Below are 13,408 nucleotides of genomic sequence, written 5' to 3' on the forward strand. Positions count from 1 at the left end.
ACTGGCACGAAGCGTGATGGCTTAGCTGGAGATTGGGTGTCGGGCAGCGGCTTGGCTCGCAGCACACGGCTGAGTGCGGGTGGCCGTGCGGGGCTGTGCCCGCGGCGCTCTCCGCTCCCTCCGGCCGGGCATGCGGGGGGCGGTGCCGCAGCACCCGCGGGGACAGCACGGCGGCACGGGCCGTGGGTAGCTAGTTAGTTAGTTAGTTACATAGCTAGTTAGTTAGTTACATAGCTAGTCAGTTAGATACCTAGTTAGTTAGTTGGAAGTCAAGTTATTTCTGCGCTTACAAACCACAGCACCCCGTACTCCGCGCCGAGCCCCGTCCCGCGGGGCCGTGAGGGCAGTGGCGCCGCGGCCGGGCGGCGCGGGCGGCGGGCCAGCAGGGGGCGCTGCAGGCGGGGCCCGCAGCCGCGCTGGGCGGCGGGGCCGCTCCCGGCGCCGCATCATGTGGGCCCGGCCCCTTCCATGGAGCCGCGGCTGCCGAGCGCCGCCCGGGCGGACGCCGCCATGAGGCTCTGAGGGGCGGCTGCGTGCGGAGCACCCGGCCGGTCCCAGCGCTGCCGAGCTGCCCGAGCCTCGCCGCGGGACAGGGAAGCCTAACGCTGAGGCCGCTGCCGCCGCCGCTGCTGCTGCTGCCGCCGCCGCCGCCGCCGCCGCGGGTCCGGCCGGGCGGGCGAGCGGCCTGGGGCCATGTAAAGCGGCAGCGGCCGGTGGGAGCCGAACCGAGCTCGAGCAGAGAAGCCGCCGCTGCCGGCCGGGGAGGCCCCGCAGTGGGGATCATGGCGACGTCTAATCTCTTAAAGGTGAGAGCGGAGCCCGGCCGGGTCCTGCGGGACGAGGGGGGAGGCGGCGGGGCCGGGCGGCCCTGCGGGTGGCCGGACCGGGCAGGGCGGCGGGGACGGGGGCAGGGCCAGGGGTCGGGCCGCGGGTGCCGCTGGCCGGAGTTGCCGCTCCCGGGGCCTCCCCGCAGGTGAGCGGCCTTGGGCTGCCGGCCTCGGCCCGGCCCGGCCCGGCCCCGCCGGCGGCTGCTGCTGCTGCCAGCACCGCGCTCCCTGCCCCCGGCTCTCCCTTCCCAAACACGCCCCGTTGGGAAACAGCGTTGCGTCGTGCGGATAGACAGGGCTCGGTGTCTTCTCTTTGTTTATTTAAGAAAATCCGGGTGTACGGCAAATGAGTTTTAAGTTAAACAAAGAGTTGGAAAATGTCTTCGCTGAGGGCAGGTGCCGTTATTGGGGTGGCTGCCATGTTTCAGTTTTTTTGTTAACTGCAGTTTTCCTGCAAAGGAAAACTCCCGGAGGCCTTTCGCTTACGTTAAGCAGCTTTGCTTTTGTAGTCATATGTTTTCAAGCACTTTCCCGACGTTTGATGGCAGATGCCAGTCACCCCAAGCTGCCGCAGGTTGGAACGGAAGATTTCAGTGGGACAGTGCAGTGTTTGAGCTCAGGACTGCCTGTCCTGATCTTTGTGGTATGTATGTGAGGAGAAGACTGTGTGTGGCCTTTGAGGCCGTGCTAACACAGGGAAGATGGGCCTACTTGAAACCACTGTTATGAATGCCTCCAGTAAGTGCTTCTAAAACACCAGTTAGCTACAGTGCTAAGACAGGCCTAGGGCAGGCTGTCTGCTTAACTTGAGGAATTGACAATTGAAGATATATATAAATATAGGCATAAACATGTGTTCAGCACTATGTATTATAGTTCATTGTGGTCCTGAAGAAGTGTTGCTTGCGTTTTATTAACCTGACCTAATTTGGATGTATAGCTCTAGCCTGAATCTGCTGGTTTTATTTATTACTCTGAGACATTCAGTGTGAAGAAATGAGAAGTAATTTATTGCCTTGTTTCTTCCTCATATTCAGAAAAATCTGTATTTTAAAAAGATATGTTTAAAAAAATCTTCCTTGAAATTGAAATGAATTTTAATTAATTCCTGTATATTTTTATGCCTGTTAGTGGTTCTTAGATATTTAGGCAGATAATACTTCAAAATACTTAAAAATCTAAAATTGAGGAACCCAAGAACACAGGCAAAAAAAATAATATCTCCTAAGAAGAAATGTCCTTTCCGTGGAAATGCATGTGTTCAGAGCAGGGCTCAGACAGTTTTATCCACTTGGTAATGTTTTACACCATCTCTTTTCTGTACATTTGAGGATTTCTCGGAAGTCCAGCACGTGCTCTGATGATACACGTGATGGGATAGCCCACAGCAGACAGGAGAAACATAGACCTGTAAGATTTGTCAGCATTCTGCTTCAGCTATTTTGAAAGAGCAGTAAGTAGTAAAAACAGAGGCCTTGACTTGGTGAGATGGCTCCTGCCAAACTGAAGTCTTTGTGTTAACTAGTCATGTTTTTGCCATTGACCTTTGAGTCATCAGTATTTTATATTGACAATAAAATATATATGCACAGTGTGTTTTAGGAAAAATGCTGCAGAGATATATCTTCTAAAATAGGCATTTCTGGTCACTCAAAGTGTTATTAAGCATATAGCTTACTAATTAGTGAGTATAACAAAGTATGATTCCCACATTAGAAGGAAAAATTACACAGTGATTTGACTTTGTTTATGATGGCAAGATTAACCAGTGTGAGAACCAGAACTAGGTAAGGTCCTTTGCTCCCCAGTTCCACTCATCAGAGTGCTCTCCGAGGAGCAAACTGTTGATTCCAGGTCAGTGTTGCCTGGCAGTGCCTTGTGCCATCTGAGTCTGTCCGGCTCACTTCTGCTTTCATCTTTAAGGGGGAAAAAAAAAGCAATGTCTGGGCACAGTATAAGTCCCAGGATAAGAAAGGAGAGGTGTTAATATCTATAAGTTTTTTCCATATCTTTTCCAAATAAGCCTGCATAATCAAATCTAGGTTGGGTATAGACAGGCCTTAGTTTTGCCAGCATGAGCAGGACATGAGTGTTTTCTTTTGTTTTCCTCCATCCTGGTCCAGCTTTCTGCATAGTTGAGACAATGAAGTGAAATATTCCTTTCTGATTCTATTAACAGATCTAGCTGAATCCAAATCTGACTGGCTGTCATAATTTTAGAGGGCATCATTTAAACTCCACTAGTGCTTAATTTTCCAAATTGTAAATTCTTTTTTTTTTTTTAGTGAGAAGCATATTCTTGGAGAGCCTCCTTTAAATGCAAAATTAGAATGACCAGTCCTGTTGAATCGTGGTGAGACAGAACAAACTGTAATGTGGTGGAAATGCTGCAGTACTTAGTAAGAGCCATTTCAGGCTCTGCTGGTGCCTGCCCTACCTGTAGCAGAGCTGCTCTCCCTCGTTGAGGCAGTGGCTGTCGGGTAGGTGGCCAAGGCACTTCCAGCAGAGTCCCCTAGAGTTTTTTGTCTCAACACATGTGTGACACTTCTAAAAAGGGGTACTTGGTTTCAGGGGCCCTGTAGGATTTGTAACTTGTTCTCTTTGCAGTGATGATACAGTCTAAACCAATTCACCCGTGTGACATGAAGAGACTTGAGTTTTTCTGCAGTTTGTGGAGCAGAAAGCACGTCAGCTTATTGTAGCACAAAGGAAACCTGTAGCTGTATCCATGCTGGCAGATCCTGACACTACTGTAGGGCCTTACTGGAGCTGCCAGCAAATGCAGGAGTCTATCCTTGCAAGAGGATCTCCAGCATGAGCCTGATACTAGGAAAGAAGCAGCAAAGGAAGCACCGGTTTTTCCCTGGGCTTAAATGAAATGAGGATCACTATTTATCCTTGCATCAGTTTCAACTGTCACTGGCAACTAGAAACACATTTGAAGTTTCTGAATTTTTTGACTTGAAGTACATGTTTCCAGTCTGTATTTTGTCTGTTTCTTCCTGGCTGTTTCCATTTAGGATATCCTTAAGAAGCTAGGGAGTGTTGCACGCTAGTTGGTTACATACAAAAGCTTTTCCTGTGGCTACTTTTCTGCTTTGAGCAGAAACTTGCTACAAGCATTACACTGATTTTTAGAGCTACTTGTAGCGGAGATTAATCTGACAGTGCTTGTTTCCATCTAGGACATCATATTTCCTACTTCATCCCTCTGTGAGCTGGCTTTAGTATAAATACTGTCTAAAAACAGTGAAGTTCTAAAGGTGAAGATGTTACTCAGATGTAGATCAGACGTACAGTAAGACCTAGAGAACACTTCTTTTCTACAGTACTGTAGAGTGTCTGGCAGAGACCAGGGCTGAATTTCTGTGTGGTCTGAAGTAAAGAGACTACACAGCATAGAGGGTTCCACAGAGACATTCTGAGGTTCAGAGGGAGAGTAGCATGAAGGTCTTGGTGTATTGCTTTGCCTTGTTATATCTGTAATGTTAAAGTACTTATGCATAGAAGTGAAGAACAGGGAAAAGTATAGCGTGTAAAGTAGTATGTATTTCAAGTAAAGTTTAGTGTTAAAATGGAACTTTACATCTTTATGAACAAATTTACTGAAGTGAATTTTAAAACAAAATATTTCATAAGTGGAGATGTCTTTCGAAGCATTGAAATTTAACAGCTAGAATGGCTACTTAGCCAGGGTGTGGCTATCAACTGTAGTCTGTGTTTTCAGAGAAGATTTGATAAGTGGAGTAATTTTATTTCATCAAAGGTATGCCTCACTGTTCTGTTTACCTTTCCTTTGGAACTGTGGTTGGAAGCAAAGTAGGAAAGAAGAATTGCTCAGGAAATAGTGCTCGGAAATTGCATGTGTGACTTTGGTAACAACTTCGAATTGCCACTGTTGGACCTCCTCTTATACTATAAAATCTGTTTTCTGTCGTGCACTAACAGAGATGGAATTAATGAATGGGAATACCACACAATAGGTGGAATTTAATGCACCCTTTCTTCCTGTAGTTACTGTATAAAATTGTAATGTCATGGAAGCCTAAATCTACCTAAATGATGTTTATGTAATCTTTCTTGATTTCAGTAAAGCTTTCCATACTGTCTCTCAGAGCATCCTTCTTGAAAAAAGGTCCAGCCCACAGCTGGATAAACACATCCCATGATGGGTGAGCAACTGGTTCATTGTAGGGAATTGGGTGATGTCAGACTGGAGACCTGTCATAAGTAGGGTTCCATGGGGCTCCGTCTTAGGCTCTGTGCTCTTCAACATCCTCATAAATCACTTGGACATAGGGCTGGAAGAGACACTGAAGAAGTTCCCAGATGATGCAAAACCGGGAAGAGCTGCTGACTCCTTTGAAGGCAGGGAGGCCATGCAGAGTGACCTGGACAAATGAGAGGGCTGGGCAGTCACCAACCAGATGAAGATCAGGAAGGGAAAGCTCTGGATTCTGCACCTGGGATGGGGCAGCCCTGGATGTACGGGCAGACTGGGGAATGAGATGCTGGAGCGCAGTGCCACACAAAGGGACCTGGGGGTCCTGGTCTGTGCCAAGCTGGACATGAGCCAGCAGTGCCCTGGCAGCCAGGAGGGCCAGCCCTGTCCTGGGGGCATCAGGCACAGCATGGCCAGCTGGGCAAGGGAGGGGATTGTCCTGCTCTGCTCTGCTCTGGGGCAGCCTAACCTCCAGTGCTGGGGGCAGTTCTGGGTGCCACAACATAAAAAAGACATTAAACTATGGGAGAGTGTCCAAAGGAGGGCAACAAGGATGGGGAAAGGCTTTGAGGGGAAACCATATGAGGAGTGGCTGAGGTCACTGGATGTGTTCAGCTTGGAGGAGAGAGGGCAGACGTCATTGCAGTCTGCAGCTTCTGTGTGAGGGGAAAAGGAGGGGCAGGCACTGATCTCTGTGGTGACCAGTACAGGACCTGAGGGAATGGCCTGAAGTTGTGTTAGGGAAGGTTTAGGTTGAATGTCAGGAAAAGGTTCTTCACCCAGAGGGTGTTTGGGCTCTGGAACAGGCTCCTCAGGGAATGGTCACAGCACCAGCCTGACAGAGTTCAAGAAGCACTAGGACTGTGTTCTCTGGCACATGATGTGACTCTTGAGGATGGTCCTATACAGGAGCAGGAGTTGGACTTTGATGGTCCAACTCAGCTTATCCTATATTTCTGTGAATTGTTCCAACTCAGCTTATCCTGTATTTCTGTGAATTGTTTATTGAACTTAAAGAATAGTTGAGTAGGATTTTTCATCCATCAATTTTATTTCATCTTCTGCTTAATTAAAGAATAAAGGAGGAAATGTGGAAAAAATTTACTCCTATGTATAGGAAACAAAGTTCTACACTTCTCTAATGGGATTTCAGGATAAGCTTTAGTTGAGGAGTTCTTTTTAAGTAGGCAGATGTTGGTTACAAGTGGACACAGGATTTTTTTACAACTGAAGTTGAATTTTATTTGTGCTTTTTAGGATTAAGTAGGTAATTGCAGTCTAAATCATATAAACGGTTGTGTTTGCAGTCTTCCTTCTCCCCATGTTTTACAGTGAAACTAATCTTATTCACAAAGATAGAGCATTCAGGTTTTATCTTCAGCTGATTTTGATGAAGGGCAGAATTGCACTTCTCAATAATTGCAGAACAGATTTTTTTATCTGTTCCAAAAACTTAAGGGGTCTTCTCTGATGTTTCATTCAAAAGGAAAACTTGTAAGGAAGTTGCTTTTACTTTTTTTATAATGCCTTTTCTGGAACTTCTAAATGTTCAGTAGCTGATATTTTATGTTCATTGTCATTCCAAGAGGGACTTGGAACAGAAGTATCTGCAAGTAGAAGCTAACAAATTTCAGAGGACTAGCAAAGATTAGAGCAATGCATCAAACATTAGGAAGTAATAGTAAAGCTGGTTCTATATAGGGGAAGCATTTAGTTGATGATTTTCAAAGATGATGCATTCAAATTTTCTTTTTTTTGCACTGGGAAAGAATAGGTAAAACTGTCTCTGAATAGGCAAACAATTTTTTATTTTTTATGTTGAAAGATTTATAAACTTTATCAACAGGGGCTGATTCCATGAAAGATGTGTTCAGTACCTACCACAATGCTGTGAGGCCTTCAGATGCTGTGGCTTTAAAAATAGTTATTGTGGTGCCTGTTGCATCTTTATACCTTGAAGATGAGGTATCGTTACTTGAGGACACCAGCGGATATGGTTGCCAAACTCTGCTTATTCTGAATGCTAAATAACGGATTTAATTGTAAATTTCCATGTAGAAAGTAATCAGAGGGAGGTGATTGAGGGAACATGGTGTGCTGCTTGTACTTGTTTATCTGAAGAGATGTTAGTTGCAGAACAGTGCACTTATGAGAATTTAAAGCAGTTAGACTGTGTTAGTTGCTCTATTTGAAGTGAATTGTGTCAAATGTAGTATTTCTAGCCAAGACAATGATCTGTTCAGAAGTAAACAGTGCACTGGAACGTAGCCCTGCAGATAACTGAAGCAGTAGTCTTTCTGCCACAGAACTCTCAATCAGTGTATTCTTTTAATTGCAGGTTTCTCTTTTTAGAATGTGGAGCTTTAAGCAAAGAGAATCACAACATTTGTGGTAGAACTGCTGTTTTTCTCTCAAAGTTGTTGTGTTGTTTGGCTGTTTTAAATAATGGAAGTTAGCCTGGATACTGTGGTGAGATTTTTTGGAATAATCAGAATTATATGGGAACGCTTCATTTCTTTACTTTTCCTCTTAATTTGTATCATAAGTTTGGAAAGTCCACCTGGGATTAGAATTTTCATCATGGAGTAAATAATTTTTATCTACACCACTGGTAGTCTTGGTCTTGTGGCCAGTTAACCCACAGGAAGGGAGTCTGCGATGCAGCAGCTCCTGCGTTACTCTGCTTCCTTCCTCCCTCTTTGCTGCTGATGCCAGTTGCACAGTGAGAGAAAAAAGGTACGTGGTAGCACCCACAATACCATTCCTGACTCCTGGCTGCCATTCTGCTCAGGGGAATTTACTCGAGACAGGTTTGCAACCGCCCGCCTGACTTCCATCGCAGCTATCTTGGTTGGAACAGTGAAGCTGCCCCAAATACCATCCGTGTTGTCTGTGCATAACTGCAATAACAGCTGAAGAATGCTTGCTAGAACGTTGCTTGTAGCTAATGCAGTGATTAAATGAAGAAATTGGCAGTTTCTTTGAACCAAATAATAGCTCTGTCACTTCTTAAAATAATACTTATTGTGAAAAGTGTTGTTCAGCTGTGGTAGTGTAGCTTAAGTGCTGGCTTATGAGGAACACCTGAGAAAATATTTTTATGTTAACTGTATAAACTGCAATCCTTAAAGACAAAGTAAGACACTGGTTTATTAACATTACTTTTTTGTTGTTTCTTTTAGAATAAAGGTTCACTTCAGTTTGAAGACAAATGGGATTTCATGCGCCCGATCGTTCTGAAACTTCTTCGTCAGGAGTCAGTCACCAAACAGCAATGGTTCGATCTGTTTTCGTAAGTAATTGTTTTGTATCTTGCATCCTTCTGCATGACAGAAGTACAGTTACTGAGCTACTCCTGATACACACAGTACTTATGTGACACACATTGTTTGGAAACACAGAACAAAAATACTAGTTTAAGTTTTATTAAGGGGTAAGTGTGCCAACATCACTCTTAAGTTTGCAGAAGTTGAGCTTTGCTGGGATTCAGGTCTTTGTTAATAGGGTGGAGAAAGAAAAGCAGCGCTTTTGACTTCTGTAAACAAGTTTTGTACCTGCCCACAAACTTCTTGTTAGAATTAGAGAGAAAATGTTTACTGCTGTGTCAGTAAATTAATTTAAAGGCAGTTTGCTGAATGTTACATTATTCTGATTTGAATGGCTTTCTTCTAAAATAACTGAAGTAACAGGGTGGTGCAGTTTAACTTGAATTAACAGATTAATTTGAATACTTTCTTACCCTAAGAATGAAATATAAGACTTTTCAGACAATGTTGGTATTAATGTGCTTTCTATAAACCCTGCCATTTTCTTCCTTCCAAAAAGCAAGAAGCTGCTTTTCCAGAAGCTTAGGTGATAATTTTTTGTGTGATTTTTGAAAACATGATATGGAAGTGAGTTATAAAAGAAACATCAAAAGTATATCTAAAATAATCTTTGTCTCAATGGAGTTATTTGCCCTCTAATGTAGTCGTAATTCAAATCTGCGGACTATTCTTTTGCTTTTTAAAATCTGTCAAAATAGTAGGGTTTTTTTTTCAAATGCAGTCTTGTGGCACTCTGTCTTTATTGCTCTTTTTGACGGGGACAATGTCATGACTTTTTAACACCCAGTTTAATGCACCTGTCACATCTTTCTGCCAGCCAAGAGGAAAGGTAATCTAACATGTGGTGGATTTTAATATCTTACAATGCCTCTGCTGTAGTAGTTGCCCGACATGGTATAGTTAGGTAAAAATTCAGTTCTGAGTCATTGCTTTAATTTTTAATAAGTAGTTCAGTAATTCTGCATTGGAATGAAAACTTCATATTTATTGGTTTTTTCTTGTAGCTGAGTTATTGAATAGAACTTAAGTAACTTCATGGCTAAATTAAAGCTATTGAGGTAAAGGATCCCACTTCCCCAGATGTATATTTTTGGACAGTGTTCTTTGTTAAGCTTCTTAATAAAAATGCAAAATCTGTAGGTGTCTTCTACATGCCCTGTGAGTATAATTATCCGGTACTGCTTTTTTTTCACCGCTGTCAGGAAACAATGACATTCTAAATACAGTAACACCTTTTCTGCCTGTGAATGTTGTGTAAGTCTCACCAGTTGAGTTAGACCTCTGAAACCTTGGCCCAGCACCTTTAATCTGTGTCAAAGCAACTTGTGAGTTTTGTCTTTTTGGTTAAACTAAAAAATCTGCTTTTGTATTGAAATAAGTGTATTGATTTAATAGGAACAAAGTAATAGCTTTAGACTATAGGGGTGCTTTTCTGCAGAGATGTGGCCTTGTTACTGAAAGGTGGAAGAAGAATCAGGGGATGGTAATGAGTCAAAAAAAGGCTTGCTGAGCCATGTTATGTATGACATATGGTTAGGAGTGTAACTTGCTTTATTTAGTCTTCAGTATGGAAAGAATTGGAGTTAAGATACACTTGCTGAGCTGTAAGGTAGGAAAAATTTCATTGGAATGACAACTAAAATTCAGAATTTTGCTTTGCAGTGCTGTTTAGTAACTTTTCTCCAGTAGTGTTTCACTTGAAAATACTACCACTACCATGAAATGTTTTGAGGGATCTTTTTAAACTAATTGAATCATCTTTTAAATCACCTGATCCGTCAGGGTTCAGATTTCTCACGAGGACGGGTCTATTGCCTTTGTAGGATTTGTAGCGCTTGGATTGTGAAACTGTCAGGGAAGGCTGCATGTTAATGATAGCATTTTAGAGTAGCATGGGCTGAGTAGTAATGCTGTTACTGGCAAGTGATGTCTGTCTTTGTCAAAGAAAAGCTTTAAAAATTGTCCTTAATTTAATATGGATTATTGAATAGGTACTGAAAACAGAATTGTCTTACACGTTTCCTTGACCATAGCCTTCTGCTAGATAGGTTGCAGTTACTTGCTTCCAGGACTTCTCTTAAAGCTTCAGTCTCTTCCCCAAACATGCTTTCTCCCATACCTCACTGGGATCTAGTTATGTGTTGTTCAACAACAGCAGGTAATAAGTTTATCAATTTCTTAGACATGCTGAAATCATGACTGTTAAAGCCTTGTACATTACAGCATTAAATTTTGAGTAGCTGTTACTAAAAGGTGGATAAATTGTTTTCTAGAGATGTACATGCAGTGTGTTTGTGGGATGATAAAGGTCCAGCAAAAATCCATCAAGCTCTGAAGGAAGACATCCTTGATTTTATTAAACAGGCACAAGCAGTAAGTTATTAATGTTTTATAACTTTTATTCACATTGTTAGAAAAATAGCCAAATAATTCTGACTTTTGTTGGATCTAAATGCATTGCTTTTTTGTTGGAAATTTTGTGATGTCCTGGAGATTGTAATTACCCTGCAAATTTCTACTGACAAAAAGAAGAGCCTTGAGCGTTTGCCTGGCTCATTGTTTTCTCACAGTGCTTGAAGCTGAGATGGGCAGTGATTTTTATGGTATATTAAAAAAAAAAACCAAAACACAGCATTATTTTTGTTTATCCAACAGTACTTATGGCATTTTCTTCTACTTGAAAACTTCTAAAGGCAGAATTTTTCATAAGTTACTGTCAGAAAAAAAATGTTTATATAGCTTCAGTGCTATTTTGACATGTTCATGGATGGCTTTAAAAGAAGCCATATGTACAGTGTACTACAAATATCTGTGCTATCCACTCAGCAAGCTCAGCTGTCCAGTTTTATGGGCTTCCCTCCAAATGAGTGGCACTGTCAATAGACTCAAAGGAAGTTCTTGTGTTTGTAACACATACTACAGAAGACATCTTTTGCTATGAGGAATTTAAAAGAGGGAGTTGTGAAATGAAAGAAAATTCTAAAGTATCCTATGACAGTGGTTTAGAAAAATTCTGTAAACTTTCATTTTATCGTTTAAGTGAAGTGATTTACACCACTAAGGCTTCCCTTCAAGGAAGATAGTTTTTTATAGAGGCCTTTTTAAAACCAGGCATATAAATGTTGTTTTTTAAGTTCCACAGCTTACCTGCTTATATGCATAAATGCTATGCTGAGCTGAGGCCTTTTGGTGTGGTTTGTGTTGGCTGTTATTTGACAGACAGGTTTTATTTTTGGCATTATGATAGCCAGTGTACAATGTAGTTAAGTTTTCAGGATTTAATAAAATATAGATGTTAACTATCTGTCTGGGTCTAATGAAAGGTTAGTAGGTGCCATTGAATCAAAACCTGTCAGTATATAGAATATAACACAGTCCTTACAGGTTTATTTTGATTTATTTTTTTTTCTATGGTTGTACCAGCACATGCCTTTAGACCAAAGATTTTAATTTTTTACTTGCACATGACTTAATAAGAGAAAAAGAGGTTAATTTAGAAAATTTGAATTTACTGTGTACTTTTTTTACTGCTGTGTTTCTTTGCCCTTTAGAAATGACCCATATGACATGGGTTAATAACTGCTTCAAGAAACCAAATGGCACTTCAATATGTAGACTTCGTTAGTCTGATATATGTGTATATTTGAGTTTTATATGGAGAGTTATTTTCAGCATAAACAGAGCCCATGTTTTGTGCATAAATTGATTTGTAAATTGCCTCCTCTGCTCGCCCCACCTGCAGAGAGTGCTGAGTCACCAGGATGATACAGCTCTGCTCAAAGCCTACATCGTGGAGTGGCGCAAGTTCTTCACCCAGTGCGACATTCTGCCCAAGCCCTTCTGTCAGTTGGAGATCACTCTGATGGGCAAGCAGGGCAGCAACAAGAAGTCCAACGTGGAAGACAGCATTGTTCGAAAGGTGAGTGGGCTGTACTGCCAGAGAGTTTGTGGCACCAGTCCTCATGTGATGCAGCAGTCACCAAAAATAACAAATCTCACAATGGAGTATAAAGGGGCACATTGAGTGATGAGGATTTTGATAAGAACCTCCATAACTAATGTTAAAACTTTGCAGTGCTTAGATGAGATATGGAGTTTTTTATAAACTACAGACGCATTATGTGCATGCTGAACTTTGTTGTTGGATAAATGCAATATAAATCCATCAGTCTTTCTCTTAATGTAACTTTGGTGTTAGTTGAGGTTTTAGTTTTGTCTAAGACTATGCCTGCCAAATGGTGAATTATATTTGGGTGTTTGCCTCAAAAGTACCCCTGATATAGCAACTCCTGACACAATGTATTGCTGGAAGGTTACTTGACTGATTATGAAGAACTGTAGAAGTAATAGAGAATTATGGAGTGAATACATGAATTCAAGACTGATCTCCTTAGCTGTCCAGTTACATAAAGTAAATTTAGAATGTGAGCTGAATATGACTTGTATAACAAGTTCAGAGCAAGATCAAGTTCTAACATAGCTGAACTGCTGTGTTGGACCTGAAAGTTACATTATAAATTGTTTGATTTCTGTTTCTGATGTCTTGTACTTTTTTGCACGAACTTAGGTCTCTGTGTACCTTTCTAACAGGTTGTTGTTTTTTTTCTTCCTGATATGCAGCTCATGCTAGATACATGGAATGAATCCATATTTTCAAATATAAAAAACAGACTTCAGGACAGTGCAATGAAGCTAGTTCATGCTGAAAGGCTAGGAGAAGCTTTTGACTCCCAGCTCGTTATTGGAGTTCGAGAATCATATGGTACGTCTTGCACACACTGACCTGTTGCCTCCTCACTTTATTAAATGAATTTTCTTCCTAGAAAGTTGGCGGTTGTGGTGGTAGGGTTGGAATTATCTCAGCATTTTGTATTGATTTTTTTGTTGTGCTTGTTTATTCATGGTACCAATTAATTTTTGTTTATAATCTTCAGGTTTTAAGTAATTTACCTGTGTATCAGTTACTGCAAAATCAATGTTTTCAAAGAGAAGAGTACTTTTTGACTTTTTGGGGTTGCACATATAACTGTACA

At 41.8% G+C, this 13,408-nt stretch overlaps 1 protein-coding gene across 1 annotated transcript in view; it reads left to right on the forward strand.

Annotated features, from left to right (window-relative positions):
* The first annotated feature begins 408 nt into the window (after nt 1–408).
* The window catches only part of CUL5 (cullin 5), a 31,863-nt gene continuing 18,863 nt past the window's right edge, over nt 409–13,408 (forward strand). The window contains exons 1-5 of the mRNA XM_005482554.4: nt 409–806; nt 8,232–8,341; nt 10,649–10,748; nt 12,118–12,294; nt 12,996–13,137. Of these exons, the coding sequence (XP_005482611.1) occupies nt 783–806; nt 8,232–8,341; nt 10,649–10,748; nt 12,118–12,294; nt 12,996–13,137 (553 nt within the window). The 5' untranslated portion in view covers nt 409–782. The remainder of the gene's footprint in view (nt 807–8,231; nt 8,342–10,648; nt 10,749–12,117; nt 12,295–12,995; nt 13,138–13,408) is intronic.

The sequence above is a fragment of the Zonotrichia albicollis genome, chromosome 2 (assembly GCF_047830755.1).
Source record: "Zonotrichia albicollis isolate bZonAlb1 chromosome 2, bZonAlb1.hap1, whole genome shotgun sequence".
In the NCBI taxonomy this organism is placed as follows: domain Eukaryota; kingdom Metazoa; phylum Chordata; class Aves; order Passeriformes; family Passerellidae; genus Zonotrichia; species Zonotrichia albicollis.